The 18,425-nt window shown below is 40.4% G+C and overlaps 1 protein-coding gene across 1 annotated transcript in view; it reads left to right on the forward strand.

The window, feature by feature from the left end:
- Positions 1 to 13,410, forward strand: part of MRTFB (myocardin related transcription factor B) — a 128,442-nt gene extending 115,032 nt beyond the window's left edge. The window contains exons 14-15 of the mRNA XM_012554651.2: positions 5,156 to 5,216; positions 7,537 to 13,410. Of these exons, the coding sequence (XP_012410105.1) occupies positions 5,156 to 5,216; positions 7,537 to 8,072 (597 nt within the window). The 3' untranslated portion in view covers positions 8,073 to 13,410. The remainder of the gene's footprint in view (positions 1 to 5,155; positions 5,217 to 7,536) is intronic.
- The last annotated feature ends 5,015 nt before the right edge of the window (positions 13,411 to 18,425 follow it).

Consider the following 18,425-nt stretch of genomic DNA (forward strand, 5'->3'; position numbering starts at 1 on the left):
TGTCCACCATCTAAACCCACTGTGTCCTGCTTCATTCATTTCGAGTTCCCCAACACCCTTTGAAGGTGACAGACCTGAAGTCCTCCATGCATTGATAACCACGTGGTAACCATGTGGCCTTGGGCAAGGTACTGACCCTCTCCTCTGAGCCTTCCTTGTTTCATTGATAAAATCGGAGTAGCAGCATCTGTCCCAAGGGATGGGAAATGTTAAAGTTTCTATTATTAAAAGCACCTGGCCTACAGTGGGTGCCCAGCAGCAGTAACACTTGTCATACTTTACCCTAAACACAATTCCTGGTCTCCCTACCTATCTAACGCTTTCTTCCAAGGCTTAAAACAAAACTCACCTTCAAGGAAGAACCCCAGCCTCATAGAGGATGATGACAAAGAATGAACCTGACACCATTCCATGGGTGATAAAAGTAAACAACAAGACATAATGGATCAGAGCAGGTGCATCCTCAGAGCTGCACAGTTCCCTTTGCTCCCATGTTGTATGGGGTAACTCAGTGGGGCCAGATGGTGTCTACACATGCAGTGGGTTGTGCTATAGCTAAGGAATACAAGACCAAGGGCTCAGCACCTTTTACAGCAAGCAGCGCACAGCCAGCCCCCTTTAGCCAGGGAGTGAGCATAGTCATTCTGTGGTTGCCTTAACCTACTTATTTACCTAAGTGAGCAGCTGCAGAAACTGCACAGTACTCTAGGGGACAGTGTGCAGCTTGGCACACTCAGCAAGGACATGCAGGGCGACCCAAGGATGACTGCCTCGCCGAGCTGAGTGGAGACCATACGATAGCACACGTGTGCGTTCACTTAGTGCAGTGGGAAAAATACCTTATCTAGCTGTAAAGTCTTCCTTTAGTTTCAGTTTAGCAAGAGCCCTTATCTGCGAGGGAAAAGCCAACTTTCTGAAAAAGGTTTAAACATTTGCAGTAAGAGTTGCGGTAGATTAGACTGTCCTCCCCCATTCAGAAGTGGTATCTACTCTCTTCACAGGGGAGCAGAGATGAAGGGAATTGCCAAGAGCTTCATTGCAATTTTTAAAAGAATAAAAAGGTAGCACTTATCCTTGCAGGCCTGGTCCTTGTGTTTAGTTAATATGTACTATTAACTTATGTAACAACCAAAAAAGGGAAAAGAATCTTTCACTTTAACTTAATAGTTAAGTTGGAATCCCTGGGATTTACACACATCTGGATTCATGTTTATAGACTGAGGGAGCCAAGTTCTGCCTTAGTTTACTGGTATCCAAATGAATAGCTATCTGTAGTACCTTTTCATATTCCATTGGTCACAAAACTCCAGGAATTCTGAGGTTTTGTTTTTTGTCTGTTGATTTTAATACATTTACTCAGACCTCCAGTTCCAGTGATGACTATCTCCCATAGATAACGAGTATAAATCCTGGTCATAATACAAAAAACAACTGCAGGAAAGGAATTGAAGAATGAAGAAAAGTAGGCATGTTCTAGTGAGGAGTCCGCACTCAGAGGAGGGGATTATTGGGCATGAGTTCTCTTTTTTTTTTTTTTTTTTTTACTGTTTTAATCTAGGGGCAAACTCAGTGGTGGGGTCATTGGTGGAAAAACCACAGTCTTTATGGCCTGGGAAACCAGAGGATTGAGTTGAGAGCCACCCAGAACAGAAAGAGCCAGAGAGAAGATCCCCAAATTCTGTCTGCCCACATCTCTGACTGAACCCTATGCCATACAGACATGGAGCAGACTCAGCAGCTCAGCTAAAGAGAAAAGATCTGAACAGAGATTGGAACTTCTGCCCAAGGAACATATTAAAGTCCAACCAAGTTAATTGCCTGCTAAAACAAAAGAAACAACATTCATCTGAGAAAAATAACAGAATCCAGAGTCTCCACAATTTAACCTCCATAACAACCATTCGTAACATGCTACATATGAAGAACCAAGAAAATATGACCCATTCTTAGATGAAAAAGGTGGTCACCTAAGACCATCCTCAAGCTGATCTAGCCGTTAGAATTAGCAGACAAAGATTTCGAAGTAGTTGTAACCATCCTCCGTGATGTAAAAGAAAATATGCTTATAATAAATGAAAAGATAGGGAATCTAAGCAGATATAGAAATGGCTTTTAAAAAGGAATAAATAGAAATTTTAGAACTAAAAAATACAATTTTGAAATGAAAAAAATTGCAGGTGAATTTTAACAGCAGAATGGAGATGACAGAGGAGAAAAAGTCAGTGAATGTGAAGATAGATCAATAGAACTTACCAATCTGAATAACAGAAAAGAAAACAATTTTTTTTAAGTAACTCAGAGACCTGTTATATAATATCAAATAGTTTAACATGGTATAATTGGAGTCCCAGAAGGAGTGGAAAGAGAGAATGGGGCAGGTAAAATATTTGAAGAAATAATGGCTGAAATTTTCACAAATATAATGAAAGACAAATTTACAGATTTGAGTTACCCAATGAACATCAAGCAGGATAAATAAGAAGAAGGCCTAGTCACGTCATAGTGCAACTATTGAAAGCCAAAGTTAAAGAGCGTATCTTGAAAGTATCAAGAGAAAAGCACACATTACTCAGAGGAGAACAATTATTCAATTAATGGTTGACTTCTCAAACTATGGAAGTCAGAAGATAGTAGAACAACATGTTTCAAGTTCTTACAGGAGGGAATGGGAGAGACTGTGAGCCTAGAATCCTATGTCCAGTAAAAAATATTCTTTAAGAATGAAAGTGAACTAAAAACATTTTCAGATAAAGAAGAATTCAGATAATTCATCACTAGCAAACCTACACAATGAGAAATAACATTGTCCTGTGGAGTTTATAACGTATGTAGATGTCATAACAACTAACAGATGGATCTACATGGTTACAGGGTTTCTGTGTTTTATACATGACGGTACAGCATTGGAGCCCTGGTGGCACACTGGTTAAGAGCTTGGCTGCTAACCAAAAGATTGGCAGTTCAAATCCACCAACCACTGCTTGGAAACCCTGTGGGGCAGTTCTACTCTGTCCTGTGGGGTTGCTATGAGTTGGAATCAACTCAACAGTGTGGGTGTGGGGGCGGGGGCAACATTAAGTAGACTGTGAGAAGTTAAAGATGTATATTGTAATACGTATAGTAAAAACTAAAAAAATAATGCAAAGAAGTATAGCTAACAAAGAAACAGTAGAAAAGTTGAATTAAAATTCAGATTGTTTTTTTAAAAGCACAGGAAAGGAAGAAGAGTGACCCAAAAATAGGATGAATAGAAAACAAAATGGTAAACCCATATCCAACCGTATCAATAATTTACATTACGCAGTAGTGGACTAACTACTCTAAAGTGCAGAAATTGTAAGATTGGATAAAAAAGCCAGAACCAGCTATATGCTGTGGGGTGGTTTTAAGATACGTCTGCAAATTTTTTGACATTTCTCCACGGGCTAGACTTAGTGACTTGTTTCTAATAAATAGAACTGGCAGAAGTAACGGTGGGACTTTTAAACCTGTGTCATAAAAGGCATGTCCCTTCTGCCTTGCTCTCTCTTGGACTGCATGCTGTGAGGAAAACCAGCTGTCTTGTGGACACTCGAGTAGCCCTCTGGGGAGGTTCATGTGGAGAGCAGCTGAGGCCTCCCATCAACAGCCAGCACCAGCTTGCCAGCCATGTGAGTGAGCCACCTTTAAAAGTACATCCTCCAGCCAAGCCTTTAGATGAGTGTAGCCCAGCCAACGTTTTGACTCCAACCTGAGAGACCCCAAGCCAGAACCACCCATCTAAACCATTCCTAAATTCCTGACCCGCAGAAACTGTGAGATAATAAATGCTTAGTGTCTTAAGCCACTAAGTTCTGGAGTAATTTGTTATATAGCAATAGATAACTAATGCATGTGTCTACAAGTGGCACATTTTAAATATAAAGACATAGGTTGAAAGTAAATGGTTGGAAAAAGATATAACATGCAAACAGTAAGCATAAGAAGGCTGGATAGGTGAAATATTTAACAGACATTTCACCAAAGAAAATATGCAGATGGAAAATAAACACATGAAAAGATGCTCTACATCATTAGTCATTAGAGAAAGGCAAATTAAAACCACTATATGATACCACTACACACTGTAAGAATGGCTAAAAATTAAAAAGGCTGACAATACCAAGTGCTGACAAGGATATAGAGCAACTGGAACTTTCATAAACTGCTGGTGATAATGCAAAACGGTATTACCACTTTGGAAACAGTTCGGCAGTTTCTTAAAAAGTTAACTATGTAGCTAACCTATGATCCAACCATTCCACTCCCAGGTATTTACCAAGGAGAAATGAAAACAAATGTCTATACAAAGACTTGTACAGGAATGTTCACAGCAACTTTATTTATAATAGCCGAAAACTGGAAACAACCCAAATGTCCATCAACAGGTATATGAATGAACAAACTGTGCTATTTCCATACAATAGAATACTTCTCAGTGATAAAACAGAAAGAACTATTGGCACTACGACGTGGATACATGTCAGAGTAATTATGCGGAGTAAAAGAAGCCAGACTTCCAATGCATACTGTATGAATCTATTTTTAAAAAAAAAAACCTCTGGAAAATGTAAACTAATCTGTAGTGAAAGAAAGCAAATCAATGTTATTACAAAGGGGCATGAGGAAACTTTAGGTGCAGTGGATATGTTTATTTTCTGGATTGTGATGATGATTTCATGGGTGTATACATATGTCACAACTTATTGAATTGTATACTTATATATGTGCGTATATATATGTGCAGTTTATTGTATGTCAGATAAAAAGCTGAAAAATATGTATAATCTGATCACATTTACACACACAAATGTTTACCTAAATGCAAATGAATAAAGACATTTTTAAAATAAAGTACTGGAGGGCTCTCAAAATACAGTCAGTGATAGAAAATAAGGGAAGTGTGGAAGTCAGCCGAGCTCAGTGCTAGCCCCATTCTTGCTGTGTCCACTAGCCAGTTGTGACACCTTGGGTTAAGTGGCTTAACTTCGCTTAATTGAGGTGATCTCAGTGTTCCTAAAATTATCCAACAATATGTTAGAGCTAGGTACGCTGTACGGTCCCTTAGTGCTCCCGGCTATATTATGCTCCCAGAACTGCATGAAAGGAAACTAATTCCTGTTCTCCTTCGTTGTAGGTTTCCAATGCACATAGTCAGCAGATGGACGACCTCTTTGACATCCTCATCAAGAGTGGAGGTAGGTCAGAAGTCCCATGAGACCTCACAGGGAGTAATCTCTTACCACAAGCACATAGACATTTATCTCTAGACATCATAACATACTGCCGAGTTCTGAGAAACGTATTCTACTTCTAACTGAATTTACAGTTTTAAAATCTGTTGAATTTAGGCCAGTAAAGCAACTTAACTATAAATGGAGGAAGCACTCAAAACAGAAATATAATGGTTGAATTATCCATAGATATATTCCTGCTGAAAGAGAAAAGCCATGTCAAAATAGCACAGTAGAACCAGATTTCATTTCCACATTGAAAAACTTCAAAACTTGTTCCATGTGTATCAGCCATTGTAACGGGATAAAACCATTCCTATGTATGCATTACGTTGGTGACAAACAGCTTACCTAGCTTGGACTCTAGTATTATTAAAATTCAAAGGTAAGGCTAAAACACTTTCTATGTACAATATAAAATCACAGGTATTACCATATTTAATCTTAAGGGATAAAGGAAGAAAAGGGTGGGGGGAGGTAAAGAATATTAACCACAAAAAGTCGAGGAGATCTCTGCCTCAGTTTACATATCATTAAAAATAAGTATAAAATCAATATTTCAAAATTCCAGATGCTATTTTGGAGTATTTTAAAGCATCTTAAATTATCTCACCAAAAGGAGTTTTATTTGGAGTCTTAAATTGTGGTCAAAATTTCTCCATTCATAGCAGGTACTATTTGACATTGAGGCTGATGTTCTGGTTGTAATGTTTGGCATAACATAGATAATTATTGATATTTGACCACAGATCTGCATGTGCAAATAGCATTTTTTGCTGACAACTCTGTTGGCCTTGCAAAATAGTTTAAGGTCATGGAAATTAAAGAAATAGACATTCCATGCCCTGATTTTAGGATTTAAAATTTTTTTTTTGGCCAAATCTGATAAAGATAAAAAGACTTTTTATAGTAATTAAAAAGAATAATTTTTACAGCCTAAACTTGAAAAATGTGACAAATTCATCAGTTTTGAGTTATTTTTTAAAGGAATATTTCTTTTTTCTGGCAAAGGATCCATTAAGTTTATTATTTCATCTTACTGTATGCTGCCACCAGTAATCACGAGAACCAAGATTTAAGTAGCTGATTATAAGACTAGGCACTTGGATTGCATTTACAGCTTTCAAAACATTTCTAAAGATGACTATGGATAACTGAAAAGTAACATAAACTGTCCTAAAAACTCATGCCACATACACAGTTGACAGTTCACATACAGGATTTGATCATAAGTTCTTTCTGTCACCTACTTACCCATCCCAGTCATTGAGCTTTAAGAGCTGTCACTCAGTCCATTTTTCCTAGTGTAGCTGCATGCTATAAGTATGCATATAAATGAAACCAATCAGATACTTATAAGAGAGTAAAAAAGATACTTTATTCAAGTATTTGTAACTAAGTGAACACTGGTGCCTGTAGCAGATGGTCCGTTAATGTGCTACTTGACTGGGCAAGGACTAACACATAATTAGTGCTTACGGACACATTTACCAAATCCTTACGATTTTATACAAACTCAAAACGAGACAAAAAAGAGACAAATAAGCAGGTGATCCACATCATCTTAGAGAAAATTGTCAAGGGAGCCACATGCTAGCATTAATGCAGAAATCACATAGATGGATAGTACCTTTTCAGAAATTTATATAGAATGTACATGGCTAAATCAGGCACACAGTTCAACTATAATGATAAAAAAAAAATGTAATATAATGAGATCTTTCATAATATTAAGGACAGACTTCCTGTATATACTTCTGTCTCTAAAAAGCTCAGAATATGCATTTCAACATGAACTTTAAAGACGTCACACTGCTATGATAAAAAACCTACCGCTGTCGAGTCGATCCAACTCATAGCAAACCTAGAGGACAGAGTACAACTGCCCCATAGAGTTTCCAGGGAGCAACCACTGGATTCGATCAGCTGACCTTTTGATTAGCAGCCAAGTTCTTAACCACTGCAGCACCAGGGCTGCTATGATAGAAGGACCCAAAGATAAAGTAATCTAAAACCATTGACTCGTACCTAATGGGATATACTGCTTCTAATGCCTAGTCTTAATTTTAAAAAATTGAAAACGTATCAGATGTGCATTTAGCTAAAATGATCCATCATCCTAAAGGTTATTAAGGATTCTACCTGGCCAAGAGCATTCTCTTCCTAACTCTAAGATGGAAGTAAGTGTGTAGAAGGAGTCACACAATAGCAAAATAATCGTCTTGATAACTAATAATTTTTTTTAAATAGTAGTAAATCTTTACTTACTGATTATTTTGCACAGAGATTTCTCTCCCTATAAAAGAAGAACCTTCTCCTATTTCCAAAATGAGACCAGTGACAGCCAGCATCACCACAATGCCAGTCAATACAGTGGTGTCCCGGCCACCACCCCAAGTCCAGATGGCTCCACCTATATCCTTAGAACCTATGAGCAGTTTATCCACCAGTTTAGAGAACCAGCTAGAAGCCTTCTTGGATGGAACTTTACCCTCAGCCAATGAAATCCCTCCACTACAAAGCAGCAGTGAAGACAGAGAGTCCTTCTCTCTGATTGAGGACCTCCACAATGAGCTGCTGAGTCATTCAAGCATGCTGGACCATTCACACTCACCCATGGAAACTTCTGAGGCCCAATTTGCTGCCAGTACTCCCTGTCTGTCACTTGACCTTTCTGACACAAACTTGGACAACATGGAGTGGTTAGACATCACAATGCCTACGACATCATCAGGTCTCACCCCTCTCAGCACCACCACTCCAAGTATGTTTTCTGCTGACTTTCTGGACCCACAAGACCTGCCGTTGCCCTGGGACTAAAATCACAGAGGTCCAGTCTCAGAGTTCATGAGGTTAAAGAACACGAAAATGATTCTCAAAGGTCAGTTATTAGAGATAGATCCATAGTTGCATCGTTGGAATTAAAAAGTATTGTCACAGAAAGAATGGATAGAAGGTCATAGCCTGGAAACAAGTCTGAAAACCTTGCACTGCACTTGGCAGTGAACTTCTACAGTTTAACATAGCAGAGGGCCTTCTGAAAATACACGAGTCAGGGAGGACTCATCTGTTGCTCCAGACTTCAGTAAAGATGAAAAGTACCTTTAGATGAAAACATAGAGAAGAGCCACGTATGCAGGAAAATGACATTAGGATTCTCTGGTAATCAACTACATTTAAACCTCTGTGGTCACTTTACAAAAGACAGACAGCTCCACTCAAAACCTGAGGCCTGTGTGAGAGAGGTGAGAGATCACTACGCTTGATATTTTCCTAGAGGTGGCCTGAGCCAAGCCCAAGACCCAGCGGGGCCACAGGCGGTGGAGAGCACTGGCAGTTGAGCGACGTGATGCATCCAGCTGATGACTTTGGGTTCCATTCAGAAACCTGTGTAATTTTTGTGTGTGTGTTGTAGTTTATTTTGTGATTTTTTGGAATCTTCCTTTAGATTCCCAAATTTAAATTTTAAGTGGAAGATCCTTCACCATAAGCAGAAAGTGTCTACAAAATACTGTCATAAGTAATCCACTGTAAAAAGTCCAGGTATATTGATAACACTGAAAATTACAGCCCTCTGGGTTGATTAGATTGATTTTAATGTGTATATTAGACATTTGTATGTACACCCTGACATTATCATTTGTACAACCTACATTGGGGTAAGGAAATGGGTATCCATTAGTCCTACTTCTTTGACTAACTCAAATATTTCTAGAGTACTTGAGCCACATGTATTTCTGTATTTAAAGACTTGCTTGCTGACTTTCAGGTAACCAGACCCATCTCAAAGAACCAAGAAAAGGCTTTAGCATGAAATATCTTTCTGAGCTGGTGAGTTGCAAGTAGAAGGCGAGGGGAAGTCTATCATCAACCCGGGACATTCCCATGTGGTCGCAGGCTAGGCCACACCACAAGGCCGGCTGCCAGGCCCAGGTCTGGCTGTCCCTCTTCTCTAGCTAATCCCTGGGTAGTGTTTTACAGGCTTGTACCTGGGTGTCATACCCAAGCTCTCACTATATTATCAAGCCTAAAACTGTAAAACTGGAGGTTTTATTAGTAGTTTTTTTGTGTTTGTTTTATATATATAGAAAAAAGGTATTACATATTTGCTGAGTAGTTTCTTAAGAATTTTCTAAAATGCCAACTATGGTGGGATTTCCAAATTTATTTCAGGCTACTCACATAGGTATATAACAAAATGTAAATAACTGAAAAAAAGAAAAAAACTGAAAGCTACCAGAAGAGTCTGGGGGTTTTTTATTAAAGAATATTATTGTCCCCTCCACCTCACCCTATATAAGCCCGGGGGTCAGGCTGATCTCCCTGGTGAATGTTCCTTTAGTGATATGCAGGAAGGCAGCCTGACCTATCATTTGGAAAGAATTTTCTAATCATTTCTGGGGTTGTGTTTTACCTAGGAGCTGAGCTTCTTTCAGCTTTCGTGTTTGGTTTTGGCTTATACGTTTTACTCCATCTAAGAACACTGTTTTCCGGCATCCAGTCAGCCGGACACTGGAGCCCTGTCCTGACTGGTACTTGCTAACTTGGAAGTGCGGCTGCGCCCTCAGACCTGTGTTTGAGGCAGAGGCTGTCCTGCTCAGCGGAATCTGTAAGGAAGGGTTTGAGTCTTTGGAAACTGGTAATCCAATGCATGGGATCCAGCAACTCTCTGTTAAGCAGAACATCGTCATGTGACCAAGCCCAAGCAGAGCGTGCACCATACTGGATGTGATGGGAACCCTTGAGTCAGGTTCCATTAAAGGGATCCTGTCTTCCGGGGCAGGAGTATTTACTTGGGAAGGTATTTCTTTTTGGTAGACCTTGGCTATGGGTTTCTGGCCGAAAATTTTGGTCAGGGGTTTATCAGGTCCATCTTTCGCCTCTGAGCACCATCTCCATTCAGATCTGAGTGGCTTCCTAAGTTAACACCACTTATCACTGGGACTGTAGGGTGCAACTGAACAACTCATGCTGTTAACTCTTGTTGAATCACTTTATATTTGCATAATCCTGAGTTGTGTACATAGATAGCTTTCTAGCCCTCAGGTCCTTTTATTGCTTTTAAAATAGGGTTTGAAACATGTCACAGGAAGGTTGCTCTCCAAAAGTACACAACGCAGTGCAAAGAACGCTAGCTCAGTAGCCTGTCCTCTCTTGGCTGTGAGTTGCTGAAGTGCCCCCTTCACGTATGTGTTCAAACCTGTGTGTATTTATTGTTTAAAAAGGCAAGGTGCCTGTAGTTATTAACCCTGAAGCCATCCCACTTGTACCATTCCTCTTGGCCCTCACCGCCAGGCTCGAGTGGCGAGCCCCAGGCTCTGTGACGTCCGTGCTGCTCTCCAGGACGTTAACTCCACCTTCTGGTTTAGAGTGAGTATACGGAAATCGTGCAGCACACGATGTGACCAAAGATGAGGCCCCTGTGACCTCTCTCAGTGTACATAATGGTAAGTGCAACGGGGAAGGGTGTGCATTTACTAAGGAAAATGGTGTCTTTATTTGTTTAAGGTTCGCCACATAGCTACTAAAGCACAGGTCAGAACAGCCCAGTTGAAGTTTCAAGATGCATGGGTGTAGCTTAGAGGTAGCACTGTTGTGTATCCTATTGCAGAATATCTTACGTTGCCAAGAAAGTAACTAACTCCTAGAAATGTATTCTCTCACTTCCCAGTCTTATTTCCCTTTATATTCTTGAAACACAGTAATAACAACTGTAGCGTTCTACTGCATCCAGCTATCAGAGCATGGTATTGGGGGTGGGCTGAGTAAGAAGTTACACCAAAGCTTCTATAAAGTCTTTGGAAATCTGGCAGTATGTGGTCATCTTGTACATTTCAGCAAAGCACCTACTAGGAAACCTCTTAGGCAGTTTTAATGGTTTATATTCTAGTGTTTTTTCTGAAATGTGCAATCTACTGTATAGTATTTGCCACATATTTGTACATAGATGTATTCTGAATTCGTGGAATTTCTTGCTCAGATACTATTTGTGTGTGTTTTATATGAATATTTTTGTAATACTGAAGAGCTTATTTAAATTTCCTTTTTAAAAGCTGCATGGTTCTGTGACCCGCGTCGCTGGCACTTTCTGGTTTCTAAGTACAGTTCACCCGCTGTGTCAGAGACAGCCTGGGGTTGGCCCCAAGCTCTGCCTGTCGAAGGAGAAGTCATGGTCATAAGATGGTGCCACCGAGCTGTGCAGCAGGTGACAGTGATGCCTGGGGCGTGTCCACCCCCTTGTCACCACAGCTGACTCGGGCTTCGTCCGCCCTCAGACCCTTCCAGACAGCCCAGCTCTCTGAGAGTCCTTTCAGGATTCCCAGGCTGAAACCCGCGCCAACAGCTGACAAGACAGCAGTCCCCACAGTGGTAGGGCGGTCCCTTTACTGTCCTCAAACGGACTTGGCCTTGGAGAAGGGGTAAAGCACTTTGGTGGACTTGCTCCTGTTTTCAGGAGCCCGCCTTGTGGTCAGCCTCCCAGAAGCCCCGGGCATCGGGAAGGTGGGGGCCTCGGGGCCCCCTGGGGACTTTCTGGGGAAGTTTAGAGAGAATTGCTAATCCGGGTCGACCAGCAGAGCAACACAGGTCCATTTAACCAAATTCACCAATAACCCTCCATTTTTTGCTATCCACCTCTGCAAACGTCAAAGCTGAATGTCGGCGACAGAGCAGAATCCAGCGCACAAATTGCCCTGCTGCGCTAGAGGCCACACGTTGAGCCCAAAGTTATCCGAGAACATTAACTGGAAGGTCAGTTTTCTCGATAAACACAGCTTAAGAGTGCGTAAATGTGTATTTGGAGAGCATCCTAACTGCGTTTCAGCTAATCGTTTAAGTGATTTCAGTCAAAACTGGAAAATAACAACTAAGGTGTAGACATTTTTTCCTGGCTCAAGCCTTCAATAACTTGTTCATTTAACAATCCTTCTGGGCTGCATGGTAATCGACAGGTCCGTGTTTTTCGTTTTTGTTTTTCTCCCCCCACTTCACCATTTCTTGCAGTATCTGAGGAGATGTACTATTGCAAGGGGTTTCTACCTAAAATCTTTCGTTTGAGGCCTGTAATTCAAAAAGCTGCACATGTTTACAAAAGAGCTCTTATCCAAACTCTGCTCTGTGAATCATTATTGGAAAATGTCACGATTTTGTGACAACAGGTGGCAATCTCAGATCTACACGGTGCTGTCTGAAGTCCAATAAAACACGTTATTGGAGATACCAAAATAACTGCAGTGTTTAACAGAGCTTTATGCCAACTCCTGAGATAAGGCTTTGACAAAGTTTATACAATCACTGAAACTCATACCAGTTATTACCTCTCTGCATTATGCTGTAAGAACACTTGCTAATTTGGTAGGAGGAGGAGGAAGCGTTTAGGAAAGGGTTTAGTATCTACCGGAAGTACTTAACGTCAAGTAACCAGTAGTAATGCAAACTTGCTTTAAAGGAACCAAAGGCATTGCCAAGTATTTGCCAAAAGGAGGCACTTTTTATTTAAAAGTTGAGACTAATGAGATCTCAAAAATCAGTCCCAAAAAGGTATTATCCACTTAAGGTTATAATTTTCAACAAGATGTAGATATTTCTCTATTATTTTCATGTAAAATAGTATAGATTTGTTTTGTTGGTTTAAGGATAATACATATTTAGTAGTAATACAACTTTTTTTTTCTTTCTAGGTAGAAATTAGTTTTCTCCTTTTCTTGCTTGCAGTAGACATGCTTAATGTGAGAGGTGTTTCTCTTATTTTCATTGTCATATTATGTCTTAGCATCTCACTTTATGAAAAAAGGAGAAAGATACCAATCCACAGAGCCCTCCTTGTTGACGCACTAGTTTAGTGAACAAAAAATTATGGCAGCCGGGGGTCCATTCATGTATTGCCTTTATGTTGTTTTTTAATAAAAAGAAAAACCATGATGCCTTTGTATTTGCTGTTTGCACCCCTGAGATCAATTCCATATCGTGTTTGAAATGCCATACGTTTTGCACATGTACTGTACATAGGTAATGCATATGTATTTTTTTATGTGTGCCCATTTATCATCGGATGTTTTGTACATAGTGGCAGTATTGTAGCTGATCGGGAAATGTTTGATATCTCAGCAATTTTGCATTTTTGTGTCTCAAATAAAAAACATTTTGACGTACTATGATTCTTGCTATGCAGAGTAAAGACCCGACCACTATGGGTGGGTAGAGCCTTTATAGATTGGGGTAGGGGGGGTTAAGGCAGAGGCATCCCCTTTAGAATGTCCACTCACAACAGAGAGCCCCCAGCAGACAAGCTCACCAAGGCAGGGTTTTGTAGATCGCACATAAAGTGAAGCACCTCCCCCAAGTCCAGGACCATGACATACAAAATAGAAACTCATAGGTACTAGGTGAACTTGAATACACCATGATTTATACCAGAGTGAGAATTTTCACCTCCCTTGTGGGAGATCCGGTTAAATTCCTGGCCAATGCACCTCATGCCCAGCTACTACCTGCCAGTCAGTGGAGGCTTGCGCGTTGCTGTGATGCTGAACCATTTCAGCGGAGCTTCCACACTAAGATGGGCTAGGAAGAAAGGCCTAGCAATTTCTACTTCCGGAAATCAGCCAGCAAAAACTCTATGCATCACAACTGCCAGATCAGCAACCAATCGTGGGGATGGCGTAGGACTGGGCAGCATTTCCTTCCGTTGTGCATGGGTCATGATGAGTCGGAGGCCAACTTGACAGCAGCTAACAACAACAATCCCTACTTTACATTTCTCTTTGCCCTATTACTATCTAACATCATATGTATTTTAGTTATTTTCTGTCTCATCAGACTATAAGCTCCATGAGGGCAGGGTTTTTGTCTGTTTTGTTCATTGCTGTATCCCAAGGCCTAGAACAATCCCTACCTAGCACATAGTTGGTGCCCAATAAGCATTTGCTGATTGAAAAAATATATATATTTACATCAACATGATGTTTTTTCTTCCAAGATCATAAGGACACATTGAATGACTAGCATGATCAAGTTTGGCATTCTCACGAGGGGGTGACATACACATATGTGCACAGTGAAAACAGATTCCCACTTTAATAAATACACCACCAACAAAATCCCTGTGAGACCTTCAATTTAGGCAGGTTTCAAAAGGCAAGTTTTATAGATGATATAAAAGTAGTCTTTAGAATTCAGTATTCCTTTAGTAAAATGGCATTGGATTTTTGACCCAGAAGCCCATGCTTAAAATAGAGGTTTACGAAGAACAATATTAAATATTCCTCTTTACTTTGGAGAAACAGAATGGTAATGAGTGAACTTGATTGACAGTCATAACTTTTATATCAACATCTGATTAAGAAGATGGACAAAGTCCAGCTTCCACACACAGATCTGAACCTTCTTGCTGCCCCGGCTCCCCAGAGCTGGACCCACATGGGTTGCAGCGTCTTCCACCATCAGACCAAGGCCTGTCTTCTCAGGAAGGGATGGGAAAGGCCCTTTACAAATGGCACCAATAAAACTGCCCTGGAAGGAGCATACCCTAACCAAACCCATTGCTGTCAAGTCGATTCCGACTCATAGCAGCCCTATAGGACAGAGTAGAACTGCCCCATAGGGTTTCCAAGGAGTGGCTGGTGGATTCAAACTGCTGACCTTGAGGTTAGCAGCCAAGCTCTTAACCACTGCGCCACCAGGGCTCCAGAAGGAGCATAGGTGGGGGAGGAGGGGAAGATGAGTAAAGTATCCACCACAAAAAAGAGAAAACGATAATTGATGACCTAAATACAACAAAGTGTTCATTATCTATGGCATTTAGGGAGCAAGAAAGCAGCCTCAACAGACAATAAAAGTAGATGATGATTCAAAAAAGGCTAAAACGTGTAATACATCACGTTACCAGACATAGATCTGCCCTCAGGAGAGGAAATGTGAATATTAACTACTCATGTGAGAGAAGATGATGTCAAAGGGAGCACATAACATGCTTCAGGAGCTCAGAGAAGCTGGCAAGGGATATAGCAGGTGGCTTCAGGGAGGGTCTCATGGACGAGCTGGTGTTTGAAAATGGAAAGGACCTTCTAAGCAGAGAAATCTGCTTGGGCAAGGTCAGAGTTAATTGGGAGAAGTTCTGATTAAGCCCCTGCTATGTGCTAAGCAAAGGAGTCCCTGGGTGGCGCAAACGGTTAGGCGCTCGACTACTAACAAAAAGGTTGGTGGGAGGAATCCACCCAGAGGTGCTTCAGAAGAAAGGTCTGGTGATCCACTTTCCAAAGATCACAGTCATCGAAAACACTATGGAGCACAGTTCTACTCTGACACACATGGAGTTGTAAGTTGGAATTGACTTGGGGGCAACTGGTTTGGGTAATTTGGTTGGTTGGTTGGTTTCTTTATGTGCTAGGCAGCAGGCTGGGTGCTGGATCCTGGCTGCAGGGCAGACTCCATGAAGGAAGTGCTAAGAAAAAAATCTGGAATAATACAGGTCTGCAAGGCTCACTAGGCCAAAGACTGAAGATGTAAGGGCTTAAGTAACCCATTGAGGGTAGCACCTCAGTGCACTCCTGCTGCTGCTGTACTTGTCAAAAGCATCCAAACTCCAGACAATTCAAACACTGGCATTGTCATGTTCAAAGCTGAAGTTCGATTGATGGCAAGAAGAGATGTGGCTTTTGTTCATGTTGATAGTTAAAAATTCAGTTCTTCCTGTCCGAGATTCAAATGTAGGCCTTTGAGAACTTTGATATGTTTTCTCACCCATACCTGGATGGAGCCCAGGTCATGCTAAGCAGAATCACAAGCAAAGATTGTCTACAAATGAAATTCTGTAGACAAAGAGTTCAGTTACAGTGGTTTTGTTACAATACTTCTTCAAGCACTAGAAAAGGTCTACAAAGAAAAAAACAAGGAGCCTTACTTTCTTAAATTGTGTCTGTTAAGCAGCTTGGAAAGTTGACCAGGACATCAAATTCACTAGATATACAGAAACTACAATATTATTAGTTGCCATCGAGTCAGCTCTGACTCATGGTGATCTGTGTATAACAGAATGAAATGTCACAATACCAATATACAAAATTCAAATTGGATCATACACCTAAGTGTAAAATCTAAAACTTCTAGAAGAAAACAGAAGAGAAAGCCTTTGTGAGTTTAGATTAGGCAGTGATTTCTTAGGTACAACACCAAAGGCATGATCCATTAAAAAAAAAAAAACACATTATAAATTGGATTTTATCAAAATTTAAACCTTCCCCTCTCCCAAGGACATTGTTAAGAGAATAAAAAAAGCAAGCCATGGACTAGGAGAAGATACTGGAAATCATATATCTGATAAAGGACTTATATCCAGAATACATAAAGAACTCTCAAAACTCAATAAGAGAACAAACAACACAATAAAAAAAATAGACGGGGGATTTGAACTGACACTTCATCAAAGAAGATACACAGATGGCAAATAAACACAGGAAAAGACGCTCAATGTCACTAGTCATTTAGAGAAATGCAAATTAAAGCTACAATGAGATACCACTACACATTATTAGAATGGCTAAAATTAAGAAGTCTAACCATATCTAGTATTGGCCAGGACGTGGAGGAACTGGAACTCTATTACAGTGCTGCTGAGAATGTAAAACAGTACAACCACTCTGGGAAACAGTTTTCAATTTCTTAAAAAGATAAATATACACCTACCAGATGATCCAGACGTTCTGCTTCTCAGTATTTACCCAATAAAAATGAAAGCTTGTGTCCATTCAAAGATTTGTACACGAGTGTTCATAGCAACTTTATTTGTAATAGCCAAAATCCGTCCACCAACAGGTGAATGAATAAACAAACTGTGGTATTCCATACAATGAAATATCACTCAGCAATAACAAGGAATGAATTCCTGGACACAATAATATACAGCATGGATGAATCTCAAAATAATTACACTGTATGAAAGAAGCCAGGAAAAAAAAGAGTACATACTACAGGTGGTCCCCTACTTACAACGGGGTTCTGTTCCGACAAGTTCTGCTGTAAGTAGAATACTTGTTTTATTTTTATTTTTTAATTTTCATTATTAATGCCTTTTATTATCAGTATCTTTATAAATCCAGTCTTTCTTTGTCTTTAGGGGTTGGAAACATTACATATAAACTGACAGATATAATTTTGTATGTAGTACATATTACTAACAATAAGATGCACACACACATACACCAAAAAAAAAAAAAAAACCAGACAGTTGTAGTGCGGTTCAGTTCGTTGTAACTTGAATACATTGTACATCGGGAACTACCTGTATTTGATTCCATTTATAGAAAATTTTAGGATGTGCAAACCAATGTATAGTGATGGTAAGCAGAAGGGTAGTTGTTGGGGGAGAGGGAGAACACCAGGGAGAGATGGGAGCCAGGATTACAAAAGGGCAGGAAGAATCTTTGATAGTGATAGATATGTTCATTATCTTGATTGTGATGCTGGTTTCACAGGTGTATAGGCAAGGCTTAGAGAGGACCAGTCATCTTTGTTTATCCTGCATCAGCTAGAGCAGCTTGAAGGCTTGTGGCTGGAACCATCTGGTGATAGATGCTGACAGTGGAGCTGTCAGGCGGAACACCTACATGTGTCCTCTCCATGTAGCTTGGGCTTCCTTACAACGTGGCGGCTAGGGATCCCTAGGGTGAGCATCCTGAGAGAGAAAGAGCCAGACAGAAGTTATATCACCCTTTCTAACTTGGTCTCTGAAGTCATGCAGTGTCCCTTCTGCTGCATTATGTTTGTTGAGGCAGCAAAAGCCCTGCCCATATTTAAGAAAAGAGGAATTAGGCTCCACCTTTTGATGGCAGGAGTGCAAAGGATTTGTGAACATGTTTCAAAACCGCCACATCCTCAGTGCCATAATTTTATCAGAGAACATAAAGAATTCTCCCTGGGTGAACTTGGTTAAATTTACACAGAACACAGCAATAAATGACGATGCCGACACCTCCATCAGCCTCTGCCTTTAATGCAATTCTGAAAAAGATGTCTGACACAATCTCCCCTTAGTTCTTCCATTAAAAAGAAATCAACAATATGTCACCTCCAAGTCAAGTTGCATGGTGACCACCAAAACCAAACCAAACCCGTTGTCGTCGAGTCGATTCCAACTCATAGTGACCCAAGACTTCCTGCTGCACTTATAATAAAATT

The sequence above is a fragment of the Trichechus manatus genome, unplaced genomic scaffold (genome assembly GCF_000243295.1).
Source record: "Trichechus manatus latirostris isolate Lorelei unplaced genomic scaffold, TriManLat1.0 scaffold00024, whole genome shotgun sequence".
Taxonomy (NCBI): domain Eukaryota; kingdom Metazoa; phylum Chordata; class Mammalia; order Sirenia; family Trichechidae; genus Trichechus; species Trichechus manatus.